At 48.0% G+C, this 19,527-nt stretch overlaps 1 protein-coding gene across 1 annotated transcript in view; it reads right to left on the bottom strand.

Annotated features, from left to right (window-relative positions):
• Nucleotides 1–19,527, bottom strand: part of ERICH1 (glutamate rich 1) — a 60,267-nt gene that overhangs the window by 22,083 nt on the left and 18,657 nt on the right. The window contains exon 3 of the mRNA XM_055289584.2: nt 2,777–2,911. Within this exon, the coding sequence (XP_055145559.2) occupies nt 2,777–2,911 (135 nt within the window). The remainder of the gene's footprint in view (nt 1–2,776; nt 2,912–19,527) is intronic.

Raw genomic sequence — 19,527 nt, 5'->3', positions numbered from 1 at the left:
TCATGCCGCTCGGAAGGTGCCCAGCATCCCCACAGTGGTCAGCTGGGTCCAGAGTCCTGTAATGTGGTCTACACAGGAGAAGACGGACATAAGGGATATTTTGAGGACAAGGTGCTTATCCCAGCTGCCCGGAGGAATGTTCACATCACTGTAACTTCATGTAGGGCAGTGTTCCTACGACACGCCTGGACGGTGAGAAGAGTGTCCTGCCAGATAAGTGAGTACGCCTGCTAAATGCGGCTGTGTAGCATTTTCCATGGAGAACCTGCCGAAAAGGACAACTTCCTTCTGGCATAATCTATAGTGGGTTGTTCTGTAACTAACAGGCCAGAGGTTGACTGGCTTCTGGAGAGCAAGATGCAACCCCACGTCAACAGGAGAAGGAGTACCTGCATGTTTCTGTCTAGAGCCAAGACCCATCATCCAAGGTGGGAGAGGTCCCAGAACCACATCCAACACAAGCCATTCAAGACTTCCCACAGCCCATCTCCTTCCACCTGTTCCTGACAGGCTGTAAGCCCAAAAGCACCCAGAGTCTGTGCTTGTCACATTCAGAGATTACCCAAAGAACACAGACAAGACAGACTGAGACAAACGGCTGGTACTTAGGTCTTCCTGTCCTGGCTTTTGGGCACAGGCCTGCCTGTCTTCATAACAAATACACACAGGCCCTAATTGATATGGTTAGTGAGCACTAAATCTCCACTTATCACAAGACAGTGGCCAGGTACCCAGGACAAGACAAAGGGCACGGCCTCAGCCTGATGGAACTGGGACCGGCAGACCCAAAGGTGCGGCAAGTGCCGTTGCGGGGACCTACATGGCCTCCAGGAGGGTGGAAACCAAGTCTCAGAGGCTGGGCAGCCAGGAGGGGCCAGACTGAGGGCTAAGCACCAGGTATGCCACCCCTGCCTGGGCGACAAGGCCCTGGGCAGCCGATCCAAGTCGTTGTGGGGCCGCCCCGGTGCAGAGCAGGGCTGTGCAAGGTCCTGAGTGTGAAAGCCCAGGGGGCCTGGTGCCAGGCACAGCAAAGGCAAAAACAAACAGCACTTTCCTCTGCAGCTTCCTGGGAGTTGACGTGTGGGCCCCACGTGTTCAAAATGAAAGCCAGTGACCTGAGTGCTTCCAAGAGAGATCACGACAAGAACGCTGGCCGTTATTTTTCCAGCTCCAGTTCTCACCTCTGTGCTTAACACTGCAACCGAAAAAGCTCAAAGGCTCTTCCTTCTTGTGTGCCGTGTTCCCACACTGACCTTGGGGGGTGAGAGAGAGGGGTCCCATCCTTGCTTCTCATGGCCCCTGGCTCCTGAGGACCCTGGGGGCTCCATCGGCTCTGCAGCTGCAAGGCTGTGCTTGGGGTTTGCTCTGAGCATTTTCTCTTTCATTTTGAAGAACAAAGGTAGGAAACACAATTAGAGGGTGGGCATTGCTGTCTTTTTCCCAACTTTACCGTTTCAAGTCACTGGCGCCAGGCGATCCTGACAGCCTGCCTGGAGGAGGGGGCAAGGGGGCCCAGGCAACAGGAAAGGAGTGACTCCTCAAGGGCTCCTGGACACATGTCGTCAAGAAGCAGCTTGTGAAGTGAAATGCCAGTCTATGTGGTGCAAGTATCTTTCCACTTCCTGTAAGAACACTGCTCTAGCTCAGTCCTGACACAGCCTGCCTGGGAAGCACTGTTGGCTCATGGCCAAGCGAGCCTTCTACCCTGGGGTCCAGCACAGGCCTGCCCTGGGGACATGAACAGCATGGACAACCGGGTAAAACGGGGCGTGAAAGCCAACCGTGGACAACAGGAAGGGCGTGAGTGAGGGCCGACGCACTTCCTTCTTGAACAGATTAAGTACACAATGAAGCATATTCACCCAGAATAATTTATCTTCATAAGAACACAATTAAATTTTCTAGTTAAATAATCTACTTACTAATTGTGTTTCAAAGATTTTCAACAGGGCTTGAAAGGATGAATCCATTATTCCCTAGTTATCTCATTTTTGTTTTTATGGTTTCTGATCCTTGAATTTAGGAAGCCAGAAAGACAAAAGCAGTCAAAAACCACATTTTGTTGACATTCAACTTAATTAATGTTTATAGTATAGAGTTTCTTAGTTTATATTGTTACAAATCATCTAGGTACAACTTTTATTTGAAAATTCTAAATTCCTCTTGTGCACCTTAAAAGAGATCAACGTGAAGCGAAAAGCAACTATTTCCCGCTTAAGGTAAAAAGTATATGGGCAACTTCAGCTTTTCCATGCTCAACGTAAACCGTATTAGGAGAATATTGTATATTCTTTCATTCATACGACATGCAACAACAATAGCAATTATAATAATTTTTTCCAAAAGAGATTCGAAATACGTTATTTCCTTGATTACACATTTGATACAATCTCAGAAATTTTGAAAAACTTGGAAAAATCAAGAAAATAATATTTTGCTAAACCAAGACAAGTAGTTAACAATTATTTAATGGTATTTAATGTGTATTTAGTTCCAGGGTACTCCAAAAGCATTAACAAACATGGGCTATAGTCATATACCCACTTTCAATCTCCCCCATATGAAGTCTTTTTTCCTGTCATTACGAGTTTTTTAAGCATCACTTTTCATGGCTGTAAAATACATAGGTACACCATGTGGTTCATTATACAGTGTAACAACGTGCTCACCCACCCCCCAAGTATAAATTTAGATACAGGTATTACAACACTGGAAAATTGGGAAATAAGAGCTTATCTGCAAAGATGTCTACCTTTCCTCCCACCCAGCATTTTACCTTCTGTGTCATCCCCGCTGGAGGCGTTCTCAGGGCTCCCACAGCTGCTGGGCTCCGGCTGACAGGGGACGTAGCCCTCGGGAGGCCCGCTGGCGGTGTAGAGCCGTCGGACAGTCGGGGTCTCAGAGCCAGCGTCTGCAACACAGGAGGAAAATAACAGCAACTGGTAAATATCACAAAATGCAGTCATTTATTTGTCTTGATTACATCAGCATTGTTTCTCTAAATTCATTCAAGACATGAAATCAAATCGCTCAATAAAACCTAACCGCTGTCATAAATACTGATTTTACTATGTCAAGTGTTGTGCCAGAAAAGCAAGTCAGCTATACATCCAGCCAAGAAAAAGGAACTGTCCATGATTATTTGAATTCACATTCAATTGCTTATTATGTAAACTTCCGGGTTTTTGTAACACAATACAAAAACATAACTAATTCATGAGTATAAAGCAGCAAAATATAAACAGTTTGCACGACACACCCTTTATCATCACACCAGGAGTCCCTGGGGATTTCAGTGCACAGACTTCTGGGTCTTTCTCTCCACACGAGCTAACAACATGTATACACTGTGGTTGTGTGCACACACAGCCACACACACAACAGACACACATGCAAACATCCAGAAAACACACAGAGACAACACACAGAGATACACACAGACAGAGACACCATGCACAGCCACACACACAGACACAGACCACACACACAGGGACAACACACACAGACACGTACAGAGACACACAGAGAGATACACAAATACACAGGCACACACAGACACACATACATCTTCAGGAGATCCTGTCACATACTTTATTATTATACACATGTAAGTTATACATTTATATATTACATGTATAATAGAGTGAATACAGTGTGTTAAAATGACATATTGTAACAAATCTGCATACTTTTAATGGCTACATCATATCCCATGCCATGGAATTATAACCAGGACTTAACCACTTTCCTCAAAGGCCATGTGGAGCTGACCAGAGGTCGTCGCCACTGCAGACGGCTGCTGGTACCTTCCTGCTGTGTGCCCCTCTGCGCACGGAACCTCCCCTGCTGTGTGCCCCTCTACCAGAGGTCATCACTACCGTGGACGGTGGCTGGAACCTCCCTGCTGTGTGCTCTTCTACCAGAGGTCGTCACCACCGTGGACAGCTGCTGGGACCTCCCTGCTGTGTGCTCCTCTACCAGAGGTCGTCACCACCGTGGATGGCTGCTGGGACCCCCCTGCTCTGTGCTCCTCTGCGCACGGGACCTCCCCTGCTGTGTGCTCCTCTACCAGAGGTCGTCACCACCGTGGATGGCTGCTGGGACCTCCCTGCTGTGTGCCCCTCTGCGCACGGGACCTCCCCTGCTGTGTGCCCCTCTACCAGAGGTCATCACCACCGTGGATGGCTGCTGGGACCTCCCTGCTGTGTGCCCCTCTGCGCACGGGACCTCCCCTGCTCTGTGCCGCTCTATCAGAGGGCATCACCACCGTGGACGGCTACTGGGACCTCCCCTGCTGCATGCCCCTCTGCGCACGTGGCTGTTTGGTTCCTGCACAGGGGTCTGCTGGTTTAGGGGGCAGTGCTTTTGCCAGCTTTTCATTTTCACTGTCTGTAAGGCAGCAGGGCCACTTCCTCTCAAACTGTCCGACACTGGGCAGCCTCTGTCAGTTTAGTCTTCCTTTTTTCATGCAGAACATGGCAGTGATGCTCTCGCAGGTGACAAACACAAGTGGACATCCCAGCTGGGCTTTCACCAAATGATGTGCATTTGATTTTGAAAACAACAATGACAGATATTGAGCAAAATCACTAACACACAAAACAGAATGTAACTGTAAAAACCATGAAGCCTTTTCAGGTTCCACTGTCGTCAATATACTTTGCTCTCTTGAGGATAGGGTGCCAGGATCCTAGTTCTTAAACTAATCTGATTCACCGCAGCTGATTAATTACTATGTCATTCCCTGCCAGAGCCAAGGGCAGATGGAGATGGCTTCTAAGTACACCGTCCCCTATTGGGTAAATCAACATTTGATCATTTTTCACAGAATATTTTTGGAAGCTTTTAATCAGCTAAATCTTTCTTAATAAGAAAGTTAAACAGAACTTAGAAATGTCATTGTTCACTTAATCATTAGGATGGACACGGGAGGGATCAGGGAACACTCAATGACTCATGCAGAGAAAACAAGGACGCAGCTAAGAGGACGGGTCCAAAACGTACCGTGCCAGGGAGACAGTTCCGGTCTGTGGGGTGACTGCGGGCCGGGGCTGCGCTTCTAAACCGCAAGTGGCACCTCCTGCGACAGTCACAGGCACCAGGCAGACAGGAGCACCACGAGGGGCCTCAAGGCTTGCTCGTCGGTGAATCGCGGTGACCATGTAATTCATAGTACCTTCTGGTTCTGACTTTTTATATTCTTTTGGATAATGTATGGTTTACTGTGAGGACACTTATGCCTTGCACAAGTTGGATGTTACATGTCTTGATCAGGTGCGAGGAAGAGACTGGTTACACTTTATGGGGTGGGCAGCAGCGAGAGGGTTCCCCGTCCCACCATCTCCTCCGCCGGACGCACAGAGAATGCAGCGTCTGTGAGCACAGCTGCCCTGGACCTGGCATCTAAGAGTCACGATCAGAGAGGGGCGGTCAGAAACCTACCTGCCTGCTGGATGAGTCACAAGCACCAGCAACCCTCGGGAAAGGCAGAGGAGCGTGCTGGCTTGGAGCCCTGGGGTGACAGGCAGCTGGCTGCCCTGGGGGTTCCCCCAGTGTCACCTCTTTTGCAGGTGTCATTGAACCTGGCTACTTTCTCCCTGTCAAGTTCCCCTCGGCTCTTCTGGGCTGCTCCTGGCACCGACAGCTATGGAGGGGCTCACAGCCAGCCCGTGGCCCACTTCAGGTGAGCGCTGGGTACTACCCAGCCCTGTGTGGAAGGGACCCTCATCCGTTCCCTCCTGGCTCTCCCACCATCTTTCAAAGCTCCTCCTCCCTCTCCCCACAGCCCTTGCCCTTGCTTCACCACGAAAATAAAGAAATCAGAGAAGACTGCCACAGGCACCTGCCCACCATGCCGGCTGTGAGCAGAACCCGCATCTGACACAGATCCTTACGCCACGCACCTTGCAAAGGCCAGACACCCCTGCCTCTGAGACAGTGCAGCAGCTCCCGCCTCCCTCCCTCTCCTTTCCTTCCTCCCCATCAGCCTGTGCCTGTGCTGGCTCCTCTCACCTTCCAGTCCTCACCTTCCTCCCCATCAGCCTGCGCCTGTGCTCGCTCCTCTCACCCCCCACTCCTCTCCTTCCTCCCCATCAGCCTGCACCTGTGCTTGCTCCTCTTACCCTCCACTCCTTCCTCCCCATCAGCCTGCACCTGTGCTTGCTCCTCTGGCCCTTCACTCCTTCCTCCCCATCAGCCTGCACCTGTCCTTGCTCCTCTTACCCTCCACTCCTTCCTCCCCATCAGCCTGCACCTGTGCTTGCTCCTCTTGCCCTCCACTCCTTCCTCCCCATCAGCCTGCACCTGTGCTTGCTCCTCTTGCCCTCCATTCCTCTCCTTCCTTTTGGAGCCCTCCGTGGGGCTCTCCTGTCCTCACCGTGACTTCCCTCCCAGGAGGCAGCTGGTCTTACCACTTGCTGCATGTGCTAGCAGGGCTCTCTGTGTATACACAGATGGACACATATTCTTCTTTCCTCTGTCTTTTAAATGAATCCAGCAGCAAACTCTCATGGCCTCTTGCTTTTTCACCCATAGCCTGTCTTGGTGCCGAGGCTCCCGTCCCTCCTGACAGCTGCAAATGGCCCCAGGCGACAAGGCGGACACCACTCACTCTCCAGCCTCCCGCCAGTGCAGGCGCAGGCTTGGCCTTGTCTCTCCTCTGAACAGCGATGGAGAAGCCTGTGCAACGCTGACCCCACGAGCAACTGAATCGGCAGGAAAAAGTGCTGGAGGGAAAACCAGGGCCCACGGTGCACCTCCGTCCTCCTGCTGCGTGCCCACACCTCAGGGGTGCTGCCAGCGGGCCCAGAAAGAAGCCTGGCTTAGACTCCCAGTGACAGGCCTGCAGGTCCCCAGCCCCAGGCGACCCCTCCTCCTGCCTCCCAGTCAAATCGTCCCCTCACCTGGCACGGAACTGGAGGCCTAAGGGTGGGTGAGGGGTCAGGGCAGGTTCTACCAGCTCTTTGCCATTTTGATCTCCCTGCCCACCCCACACAGCCCTTGTGGAAGCCACACAGCCCCCGCCCCCTGCCTCCTCAGCCACCCACACTGGCGCCCCTTTCAGGAGGGGAGGGACTTCAGCTGTCAGCACTCTGTTGCACAGGTTAGAATGCAGTGGTGCGATTACGGCTCCCTGTCTCCTTGAGTTCCTGGGCTCAAGCAATCCTCCCTCCTTGGCCTCCTGAAGTGCTAGGATTACAGGCATGAGCCACTGGGTTTGGCCTGAAAAGTCTTTTGTCTATTTTGCTGGAAAAAGTGCTGGACGCAAAACCAGGGCCCACGGTGCACCTCCGTCCTCCTCACATAGGATGCCACAAAGTAGCATCCTATGGTTGTCTCTGTGAGTTTTTTTTTTTTTTTTTTTTTTTTTAACCAGAGAGGCTCTCCAGGATCATCCTGCAGGGGAACTGCAAGTGCCAAGCACAACTGCTGTGCGTGCTCCAAAGTCTCAGCTCAGCCGTGGCAGGAGGCTCAGTGGAGCCCAAGAGCTCAGGGCCGTGGGTGCCAGGACCATGCCTGGGAAGAGCACCGCACTCCAGCCTGCGCAACACGGGAAAGCCTGTCTCAAACAACCCCCCAAACCCACTAAATATCAGCTCAGAAACTCCCCGCGCATTTGGCTCCATTCTACAGTATGGTCACAGTTACCCTGATATGAGATGTATAAGGTTGGTTATCATCAGGAATGAAAGAAAATGGTATTTCCCACCTGCATGGATAACTGGCAAAATGCTACCGCAGGGAGCGCTAGCCCCACAGGAGGGCTGGACCGAAGAGTGGACGCCACCCCTGACTGCTGTCCCGGCGGCCTTCTTCTCTCCTGGTACCACGACATTTCAAGTAATTAGATCTACATCAACGCGTGGCCACAATCACAGCAACTTCAAGTGAAATCAGTGTAAAATCCGAGGACAAGCACAATGCTGCCTGGTATCTCCATTGGGCGCCACACCCAGACCCTCTCCACCCCTCAGGGAAATGGCGACTCACAAAAGCAGGAGTTCCGGAGAAGGAAGACGGCTTCATTTCCCTCCTATTTTCATCATATTTAAACAAGCTCCAGCATCCAAGATCTCAGCACACATGTGAAAGCACACACACGAGCACGTAGACACTCACAGACCCGCACACCTGCACAGACTCACACAGGCGCACAGACCCGCACACCTGCACAGACCCACACAGGTGTACACACCCGCGCACCTGCACAGACCCACACGGGCACACAGACCCGCACACGCACACAGACCCACACACGCGCACAGGCCCACACAGACCCGCACAGGCGCACAGACCCGCACACGCTCAGAGACCCGCACACATGCACACACCTGACAGCTCCAGTGAGTCCTCACAATCCAGCTTCCAAGCTGCAACTCATTACAGCTGTTTCATGTGCAGTAAAAGGGCCCACTGCCTCGTGGCTGCTCGGAGAAGGTGCTCAGTGGTGGAGGTCTGGGCCCCATCGGATGGGCTCCTCCATGCAAATGTGGTTTGCTGTTTTTCACAGACTCTTAACCAGCTAATCAGTCTCGGTAAAATATTCCTTTATCAGAGGCTTCCAGATGGCAGATAAGAGGAAAAACTCTCCTGAAAAATACTTAACAATGCCAGATAAAACACAGCAAACCTACCTTAAATGCACAGCCCAGCTCTCAAGACAAGGGCAATCTGGCCCAAAAATGACAGAGGAAAAGCATCCGAGAGGACGTGCAGGTGCCAACCACGCTGCGTGCAGTATCAGGGACAATGTGAACTGCCTCCAAATCATCCACCAATGACACAAATGCGAACACATTTTCAAGATTTTTTTGCTGCAACTTGACCTGATTTTAAAATACACATGGAAAAGCCAAGGGCCAAGAAGAGCAGAGCAAGGGCTGGAGAAGAACCAGGTGGACGGGTCTGCCCTGCCGGATGGGAGCACGCCGTACCCACGGGTCTTTCCCGCCGGTGGGAGCACGCCGTACCCACGGGTCTGCCCTGCCAGATGGGAGCACGCCGTACCCACGGGTCTGCCCTGCCAGATGGGAGCACGCCGTACCCACGGGTCTGCCCTGCCGGATGGGAGCACGCCGTACCCACGGGTCTGCCCTGCCGGATGGGAGCACGCCATACCCACGGGTCTGCTCTGCTGGATGGGAGCACGCCGTACCCACGGGTCTGCCCTGCTGGATGGGAGCACGCCGTAGGATGGGGGCATGCTGTACCCCAGAGCAGCTGGGAGGCTGAGGCACAGACGCGGGCCCAGGACAGACCCGCTGCCACAGGGACTGGCCCAGCACAGAGAGCTGAGGAAACTGCAGCATCAGGTGAGCAATACAGAGTCCGACCACCACCTCACACCAGACAACAACTGCAAGGGCAGACGCTGTCTAAGATACGGGTATTTTTTTTGCAAAAAAGTATAAAATATCTTTGTTATTGAGGGAGATTTTAGATAAAGATTTCTTAAAACAAAAACTATGAAATTAAAGATGAAGTCACATTATATCAACTTCTAAACAATGGAAGACACTGACATTTTTAAAAATGAAAAGGCAGCCAGGCACGGTCGCTCACGCCTGTAATCCCAGCACTTTGGGAGGCTGAAGCAGGCAGATCAAGAAGTCAGGAGTTCGAGACTAGCCTGACCAACACGGTGAAACCTCGTCTCTACTAAAAATACAAAAATTAGCCAGGCATGGTGGAGTGCGCCTGTAATCCTAGCTACTCAGGAGGCTGAGGTATGAGAATCGCTTGAACCTGGGAGGTGGAGCTTGCAGTGAGCCAAGATTGCACCACTGCACTCCAGCCTCAGCAACAGAACAGGACTCCATCACAGAAAAAAAAAAAAAAAAAAAAAGAAAAGGCAATCCACTGAGAGAAGGTGTTTGCTGGGCTTGGAAGCATCTAAAGAACCCCGGAAATTGGTAAGACAAGCCCCGCAGAAACATGGGCAAAGGCAGATGGCCAGGAGGCGTGAAAGGCTGTCCAGTTTCGTTAGCTGGGTAGTGCGCATTGAATAAGAAACAGAAACCTCACACTCAATTAGCAAGACTGCAAACACTCTGTATTGACCGGGGCCTGGAGAAACGAGAATGCCGGCGAGTCAAGTGAGCACACAGTGGCACAGCTCCTCTGAAGACAAGCTGGGAATCTGTCCCTACGATGAAATGTACAATCAGCACCTCTCTAGGCACACACCCCAGGGAAACTCCCTGAGGGCAGATACACAAAGACAGCAGAGAAAGATGCCACAAACCACAGGAGCAGGCACCTCCCACTTCCAGCCAAGACGGAAAAATCTTGAACAGACACTTAGAAGAAGAAATACAAATGCACAATAAGCACAATCAAAAGCAAAACGTGAAAGAGGCCGACGGTGCACCACGTGCTGCAGGATTCACTCTCACCACACTCAGCACCAGGTTCCAGGACAGGCGACGGTCACGGCTCTGCAGGAGGGTTTGCATCTTGTGTGGGAGCGACACTGGTGCCCGCAGCTAACGGCCAAGAACCGCCAAAGTGGACCCTTTCAGCCCGCACAGCCTTGGTGATGGACGCAGAGGGGCAGGGTGGAAGCCAGAACGCAGGAGCGAGAGCTGGACGCCCCGGGAACCAGGTGGAAGCCTGTCTCAGTCCTTGCTGCTGAGGGTAGCAGAGGGTGTCCTACCCAGGCCAGGTACCCCGCAGGCCTGGGGTTAGCTGAAGCACGGCCCAAGGAGCTGCAGAGAGCCGGAGGCCCAGAACTGCCCACACCACCCAGGCAGGCAGCAAGTCTGCAACCATGCACATGAGCTGCGTGAGCTTCCACCCCCAGGAGCTGGAAACTAAAAGGGCTTACGTCCACCTTCTGAGTTTCAGGCAGAACGGCCTCTCGTGGCCCCCTGTAACCAGGAACATTCGGGGAGGGAACTGTGGGAACCGCAGTTCAGCACAGCCAAGTGGACAGAAATGAACTCATCCTATCTGTTAATAGCACGTCAGTTAGATACAGATGAAGGTGCAGGACAGAACAAACGCACACACCCCATCCTCCTCCTAAGGCCCCACCAAAATGAGAATAAGTGGGTTTGCAACATAGAGAGGACAAAGGAAGGACAGATGAAAAAATACAGTGTTGGAAAGTGAAAAGTAGATGGGATACTGAATCCTAGAATGGCAGCCGAGACACAGCAGACACGAGACCTGCTCCAGAGGGGCTGCCAAGGAGCCTGGAGGTGGGGAGAAAAACGGGTGCAGGTGCAGGCAGGCTGTGAAGCCTCCCCATCACCGGTGGGAGACCAAGACTTGCTCTCTGCAAAGGCCAGGCCTGGCCCCCAGGAGCCCCAGGCACCACAACTGAAGGCAAAGACCCCATAAGATAAACAGGGAGGGAGAGCCTGTCCATAGAGGGTGTGGGAGACCCTTCCTCTCCTTCTTCCCGCTCCAACTCTGAGATGCAATGACAGAAACAAAGGGTGCAGCAGGAAGGGTGGAAGATGAAGTTTGAGAAAATCTCCCAGAAAGTGGCCTCAAATCACTAAACCTTAAAATCCGGGAGAAGATGTAAGAAAAAAAGGGGATCTATTGGGAGACTCAATGTCTGAATGACAGCAATTCCGTAACCGAAGATTGAAAGCAAAGAGGAGGAAATGATCAAGGAAACCAGAGAGTGGCACATGTTCCCAGACTACGGAGGCCACGACAGATGAAAACAGACCACGCTCAAGACCTCAGCGTCAGGCTCCACCACATGAAGGCCAGAAGCAAACCCTCAAACTGTCCCAAGGGAGGGAAACTGCTCATAGCCAAAGGAATCGAGAATGATGGCAACTGCCTTCTCACAGCGACACTAGATGTTAAAAGTCTTAAAGTGTGAGACACAATTATTTAGCCCAGAATCCTACACCCCGAAAAACTTTTAAGTACAAGAATTAAGGTATACTTGACCTTCAAGATCTCTAAAATATTTATCTCCCAAAAACCATTTTCCAGGAAGTTACTAGGGAATGTGTTTCAACAAAATGGAAGCAAACCCAAGAAATGAAAAGACTGAGGCCCAGGACAGCAAAGGAAGCCCCCAGGAGACGCAACACGGAGTTACCGCAAGGACTTGGGGGCGGCCCATGCTGGGGGCGGAACGGTCTGGAAGAGGCCACGAAAGATGAAGCTCATTGAGCCCTGAATGTGTCTGACCATAGAACAAGGACAGGGAGGTGCAGGGAGAAATTAGTACTATTAAGTATTTAGAAGAAAATGTAAAAATCCAACAAAACTATTAACTCTATTAAAGCTCCGTTCACTCTACTAAACGTTTCACAAAATGGAATAATCGTGTCATGTGACTCAGCAAGAAACTGTTTACGGAGACATAAACATGTAAACAATACTGATGTACAAACATTTTGAAAAAATCATATTGGAAGGACAGGGGTTGTAAAAAATATGCATCCATGATGGGGGAAGGTGCTAAAAAAAGCCAAAATCCTTAGTTTCCAAAGTCAATACCTAAGATTTAATCCCTTCCCTCCCTGCCAAAAAAGAAAGAAAAAGAAGAAAACAGGAAGCAACAGTGTAAGTGTGTGACTCTGAAAGGGGGGGTGGTTTTACCCAGGAGCAGCCACTGCAGTGCTGGAGGGTGTGTGACTGGAGTGACGGGCAGAACACTGCTGTTTTTAATAACTCCTGAGAATTATTTGAATCTGAAATACATGCAACACATAACTGACAAATTTAAAAAAAAGTTCAATATGGGCTCTTCAGTGAAAAAAATTTACCAAAATGCGCATACACTGGTTATTTTGGTTGTTCACAAATCAGTCTTATCTGTGGGACAAATGGAATTATCAACACTCTTCTAGAACCAAAGAAACAGATTGTGTAAAGTGAACAAATATCAATCAACTGGCTAAATCATTGCCATAATTACCATGCTTTGTCCTAACTGTACAAGAATATTTTCCTCCGTCGCATGTCCAAGGGTGGATGTGGGCACCGTTCCTCCTCCGGCTGCCTCCTGTCCCTCACAGCGCACCACTTGGCCCAGCCCTGATGTCCAGCGGGCCTCCTCCTGGACGTGCATCTCGACGGACCCTGAGTGATGGCCCGTGCAGAAGTGACCCACGGTTCTTACCTTTTTTATTGTGATTTCATCATTTTGCCCCTGGCCAAGACTTCTCTTTTTCAAGGTGCAAGTAAATTATAACATTTTTCCTTTAACATTTCCAAGGCATAGCACTTCAAAAAATATGTTGCTCTTTCATGATTAAAAACAATCAGTAAACCGGACACAGAAGGGAACTTCTTCAACATGATAAAGGCCACGTGTGAAACCCACAGCTAACATCATACAGGATGGTGAAAACAGGGATGCTTTCTCCTCAAGATAAGGAATGAGACCAGGATTCCCACTCATGGCACTTTTTGTTAACATCATATTAGAACTTCTGCCAGGACAATTAGTCAACAACAACAACAAAAGGAAGCAAAGGGAATCCAGACTGGACAGGGAAAAGTACAACTATCTTTACTCACAAAGGAAAAAGTAAAACTACCTGAAATCACAGATGACAGCATCTTGCACAGTGATGCACCACAAAAGACGCTGGTGAAAGGCTGGCCACATGGGGGACGGTGGAGCCTTAAGATAACGCAGACCCTGAAGATGGTAACACCGCACTTTCACCGTACCTTTTTAATGTTTGGATGGTGAAAGGCTGGCTGCATATAGGACGGCAGACCCTGAAGATGATAACACTGCACTTTCACCATACCTTTTTAATGTTTGGATGGTGAAAGGCTGGCTGCATATAGGTCGGCGGACCCTGAAGATGGTAACACTGCACTTTCACCGTAACTTTTTAAGGTTTGGATGGTGAAAGGCTGGCTGCATATAGGACGGCGGACCCTGATAATAACACTGCACTTTCACTGTACCTTCTTAATGTTTGGATGGTGAAAGGCTGGCTGCATATAGGACGGTGGACCCTGAAGATGATAACACTGCACTTTCACCATACCTTTTTAATGTTTGGATGCATGAACACTCAGCATCGTCTTACAGCTGCCACCGTGTTCGGCACAGGCATGTACTGATCGGGCGAGCAGCCTGGGAGCAACAGGCTGTGCCACACAGCCCAGGCCTGCAGCTGGCTCCACCATCTAGTGTGTGTAAGCGCACTTTGCTCAAACAACAATGGAATCCTCTAAGGACGCATTTGTTGGAATGTATTACCATTGCTAAGTGATGTGTGACTGTATATAGAAAATCGTAAGGAATCCACAACAAAATTGTAAGAGCTAATAAACTAGTTCGGCAAAACTGCAGGATACAAGGTCAATACACAAAATCCCTTGCATTTTTACACACAAACACTGAACATTGTCGAAAGAAAACAAAAAAGAAAGCAATTCCACTTACAATAGCACCAAAAAGAATAAAATACTTTGGAATAAACTTTTTAAAAAAGGGTAAAATTTTTCTATGTCCTGGAAGTACTGAAAGGAAAAATATAAAAAAAGATAAGGCCGGGTGTGGTGGCTCGTGCCTGTAATCCCAGCACTTTGGAAGGCTGAGGTGGGGGGATCACCTGAGATTCGGTGTTCAAGACCAGCCTGACCAACGGGGAGAAACCCCATCTCTACTTAAAAAATACAAAAAAAATTAGCCGGGTGTGGTGGCACATGCCTGTAATCCCAGCTACTCAGGAGGCTGAGGCTGGAGAATTGCTTGAACCCGGGAGGCGGAGGTTGTGGTGAGCCAAGATCATGCCATTGTATTCTAGCCTGGGCAACAAGAGTGAAACTCCATCACAAAAAAAACAACAAAAAGATAAAACTGCAGTCTGAAAACTACAAAATATGGTTGATAGAAATTAAAAAGGACTTAAATGAATAAAAAGACATCCAAAGCTAGGGACTGGACAATGTAATAGTGTTAGGAAGACAATACTGCCCAGTGTTCTACAAACTCGTGCAATAGCCATCAAAATTTCAAATGATATTTTTTTTTGCAGAAATTGACAGGCTGATCCTAAAATTAATATGGAATTGCAAGAGACCCTGAGTCTTGAAAAAGAACAATGTTGAGGGACCCACACTTCTCAATTCAAAACTTAGTACACAGCCACAGCAATCAAAATAAGATGGTGGATGGTACAGACATGGTATGGACATAGATGAATGGAATAGAATTGAGAGTTCAGAAATAAACCCCACATCTGTGGCCAATTGATTTTTTTTCTTTTTCTTTTTTTTTTAAGACAGAGTCTCACTCTGTCACCCAGGCCGAAGTGCAGTGATACGATCTTGACTCACTACAACCTCTGCCTCCTGGGTTCAAGCGATTCTCCTGCATCAGCCTCTCAAGTAGCTGGGACCACAGGCGCCTGCCACCACGCCCGACTAATTTTTGTATTTTTAGTAGAGATGGGGTTTCACCACATTGGCCAGGCTGGTCTCGAACTCCTGACCTCAAGTGATCCACCCACCTCAGCCTCCAAAGTGCTGGGATTACAGGTGTGAGACACTGCACTTGGCTGCCAACTGATTTTCAAAGAATGCTAAGTCCACTTGATGGGGAAATGATGTCTTCCACAACTGGTGTTATGACAACTGGATATCCACATGCAAAGGAATGAAGTTGGAGCTCTACCTCATACCATACACAAAATCAGCTGAAAATGGATCAAGGACCTATACATAAGTGCTAAAACTATAAAACTCTTAGAAGAAAACCTAGGCATAAATCTTTGTGAACTTTGATGAGGCAATGATGTCTTAAATATGATATAAAAAACACAGGCAACAAAAGAAAAAATAAGTAAATTGGACTTTATCAAAATTAAAAACTTTGGGCTTTGAAGGATACCATTAAGAAGTGAAACGATAACTCATGGTATGGAAGAAAATATCTGCAAATCAGGTATCTGATGAGCACTCAGTATGGAGAATGTACAACCAACTCCTACAACTCAGCAACAGAAAGACAATCTGATTAAAACTGGGCAAAGGACATAAACAGATATTTCTCTAAAGAAGATACACAAATGGACAACACGCAGGGAAAGATGCTCAACATTCTGTCATCACAAAAATGCAAAACCACAAGGAGATACCACTTCACACCTACTAGGGTGGCTATTACCTAAAAAAAAAAAATAGAAAATAAGTCTTAGTGAGCATGTAGAGAAACGAGAAGCTTTGTACAATGCTGGTGGACTTGTAACATGGTTCAGCTGCTGTGGACAAGAGTCCGGCAGTTTCTGAAAAAGTTAAACATGGAGTTACCATTTGACCCTGCATTTCCACTCCTAAGTATAAACTCAAGAGAATCGAAAACATACGTCCACACCAGGCCACACAAGAACATGTGCATGGATTCTCATAGCAACGTTACTGACAATAGCTAAAAAGGAGAAACAACCAAATGTTCATCAACTGATGAATGGAGAAACAAAATGTGGTCCATTCATACAATGGAATATTATTCAGCCTTAAAAAAGAAAGTTAGTTCTGACCCATGCTACAACATGAATGAACCTTTAAAAAATTATGCTACATGAAAAAACCCAGACACAGAGGGTCATACGTTGCATGATTCCATTTATATGACATGTCCAGAACAGACAAATCTATAAAGAAGATAGATTAGTGGTGTCCAGAGGCTAGAGGGAGTGGGGAATGGGGGCTGAGTGGTTAAGGGATAATGAATTTTGTTTGTTTGTTTGTTTGTTTTTGAGACAGGGTCTCACTATGTTGCCTAGGCTGAAGTGCAGTGGCACAGTCTTGGCTCACTGACGTCTTGACTTCTCAGGCTCAAGAAACCCTCCCACCTCAGCCTCTTGAGTAGCTGGGACTATAGGTGCACATCACCATACCTGGCTAATTTTTGTACTTTTTGGTAGAGATGGGGGACTCGCCATGTTGCCCAGGCTGGTCTCCAACTCCTAGGCTCAAGCGATCCACCCACCTCAGCCTCCCAAAGTGCTGGGATAACAGGGTGAGCCACTGTGCCCAGCCAAGTGTTTCTTTTTGGTGTGGTAAGAATATTCCGGAATTAGATGGTGGTAATGGAATGGCTGTACAACAGTGTCAATATACTAAAAAACACTAAATTGTATACTTTGAATTGGTTAATGTGAAATGGTAAATTTTCAGTTACCTTTCTGGGGTGCAGCCTTATCTATCTCTGTCCCTGTGACACAACCTTATCATCACAAATCCCTTTTCAGCCAGGGCCAAGTGGTTTTGGTTACTTGTAATTTAAGGGTCTAAATTGTCCAAGCAACTGACCTAAGGACATCAGACTTGACAGACCAGAGTCTGAACCCTCCGAAATCACATGTGAGACCATGTCACCGAGGGAACCGAAGCAGGGGCAGCATGTGCACCCTCACCCTGGCGGGGTCAGCCCTCAAGGGCCATAGCCTGTTTCTCCGTGTGCCCACCCATCCTGATTCTGCGTTGGCACCTCCACCTGGACACGATTCTAACTGTTCAGCAAAAGGCTTGTGCACCCAACCTTCTCATTCGCTCCCTGGAAAAATAATCTTTTACCCTTCTAGGCTAGGTCAACTCACATCAGTATTTTGACTTTTAATTCAACATCTTCTTATTAAACAATATTTTACAAACGCCACTGAAATGAAGTGGCTGAATGCTGAAGCTTTGTGAAAAGACGTCACCCAAAGGATCACCAACAACTTCAAAGCCCAAGTGCTTTGTCAGAATCACAATGGACACAGCCACTTAAAAATCAGAACTCTTTCAACACCAACTTGAAATAATCATCCTGACGTTGTAAGCTTCCCATATGCCACGCTGCATGAGTGCGTAACTTAGTAAAATGAAACACGAATAGCGATGCAAAGAATTGTCTCCTAACAATTTCAGAGAGTAAAGCAGGTCTTGAAGTGTTTATTTTTAAGCAGTGATTTTAAAAGTGAAAAGCCAATCACTTTAGGCAAGAAAATATACATCTTCTGGAATGAAACTGGCCTGGAATTTACAGATATTATTTTTTCACGTAGAAATCATCCAGCATCCATCCATGCACACAGCTTCAACTGCCCCACCTAATTTCATCTTCCTACCACCAGATATGTTACTGGTGAATAATCACCGTTAAAACTTTAGTTAGGTTAGAGCAAAGAAAAAGTAAATCGACCGTAAAAATACAATTTTAAAAAAGATTAAAAATGTTGGTTCAGTAAAATTCACGGAAAAACAGGAAATGTTAGGGATGGCCTGCTTCTTGTAAGGCGTAACACTGTACATGCTCCCCATTATCATCACCGTCAGAGCCGTACATTGTTACAATCAATAAACCTACGCTGACACACGGTTGCCACCCCAGTCTGCAGTTTACATTGCGGTTCATCTCGCACGTCCTGTGAGTTGGAGCAAACGCAGAATGAGATGCGCCCACCATGACGGCATCGTACAGGGCGGTTTCACCGTCCTGCAAGTCCTCTGGGCTCCAGCTGCTCCTCCCACTGCTCGGCAGTCACCGATCTTTTTGGGGTCTCCTCAGTTTTGCTTTTCCACAGTGTTACAGAGCTGGAATTGCCGTGTGTAGCCTTTTCAGATTGGTTTCTTTCACTTAGTAATAAGCATTTAAGGTCCCATCATGTCTTTTCATGGCTGGATAGTTCATTTCTTTTTAGCCCTGAATAATTTTCTGTTGTCTGGATGTACCACAATTTGCTTATTCGTTCACTTACTGAAGGACATCTTCGTTGCTTCCAAGTTTTGGCAGTTATGAATAAAGCCGCTATAAACATTCATGTGCAGGTTTATTGACATTTTCCATCTATTTGGATAAATGTCAAGGAGCATAACTGCTGGATCCTACGGGTAAGAGCACGTTCAGTTGTGTAAGAAACTACCAAACTGTCTTCCAAAGTGGCTGCCCTGTTTTGCATTCCCACCTGCAGTGATGAGAGTTCTTCTCCCACCAGCATTTAGTGTTGACAGTGTTCTGGATTTTGTCCATTCTAGTAGGTGTGGGGTGGTGTCTCATTGTCTTAATTTGCATTTCCCTGATAACATATGATGGGAAACATCTTTACATAGGATTATTTGCCATCTACATATTTTCTTTGGTGAGGTCCACATCTTTGGCCCATTTTCTTATTAAGAATTCTTCAAACATTTTGAATAACAGTCCTTTGTCAGATAAGTCTTTTGAAAATATTTTCTCTAAGTCTGTGGCCTGTCTCTTCATTCTTCTGACAATGTCATTCACAGAGCAGAAGATTTTAATTTTAATGATGTCCAAGTTATCAACTGGACATCTACTAATCAATTCTTTCTTTGATTGATCAAGCCTTCGGTGGTGTAGCTAAAAAGTCACTGCCGAACCCAAGGGCACTGAGATTGCCTCCTATGTTATCTTCTAAGAGTTTATAGTTCTGCATTTTACACTTAGGTCTAAGATCTTTTTTTCTTTTTGTTTTTTCAGATGGAGTCTTGCTCTGTTGCCCAGGCTGGAGTGCAGTGGTAACATCTCAGCTCACTGCAACCTCTGCTCTTGGGTTCAAGTGATTCTTCTGCCTCAGCCTC

This window comes from Symphalangus syndactylus, chromosome 1 (assembly GCF_028878055.3).
Source record: "Symphalangus syndactylus isolate Jambi chromosome 1, NHGRI_mSymSyn1-v2.1_pri, whole genome shotgun sequence".
In the NCBI taxonomy this organism is placed as follows: Eukaryota; Metazoa; Chordata; class Mammalia; order Primates; family Hylobatidae; genus Symphalangus; species Symphalangus syndactylus.
Note: the sequence above shows the minus strand (reverse complement) of the source record. Positions and strands in the feature narration are given on the sequence as shown.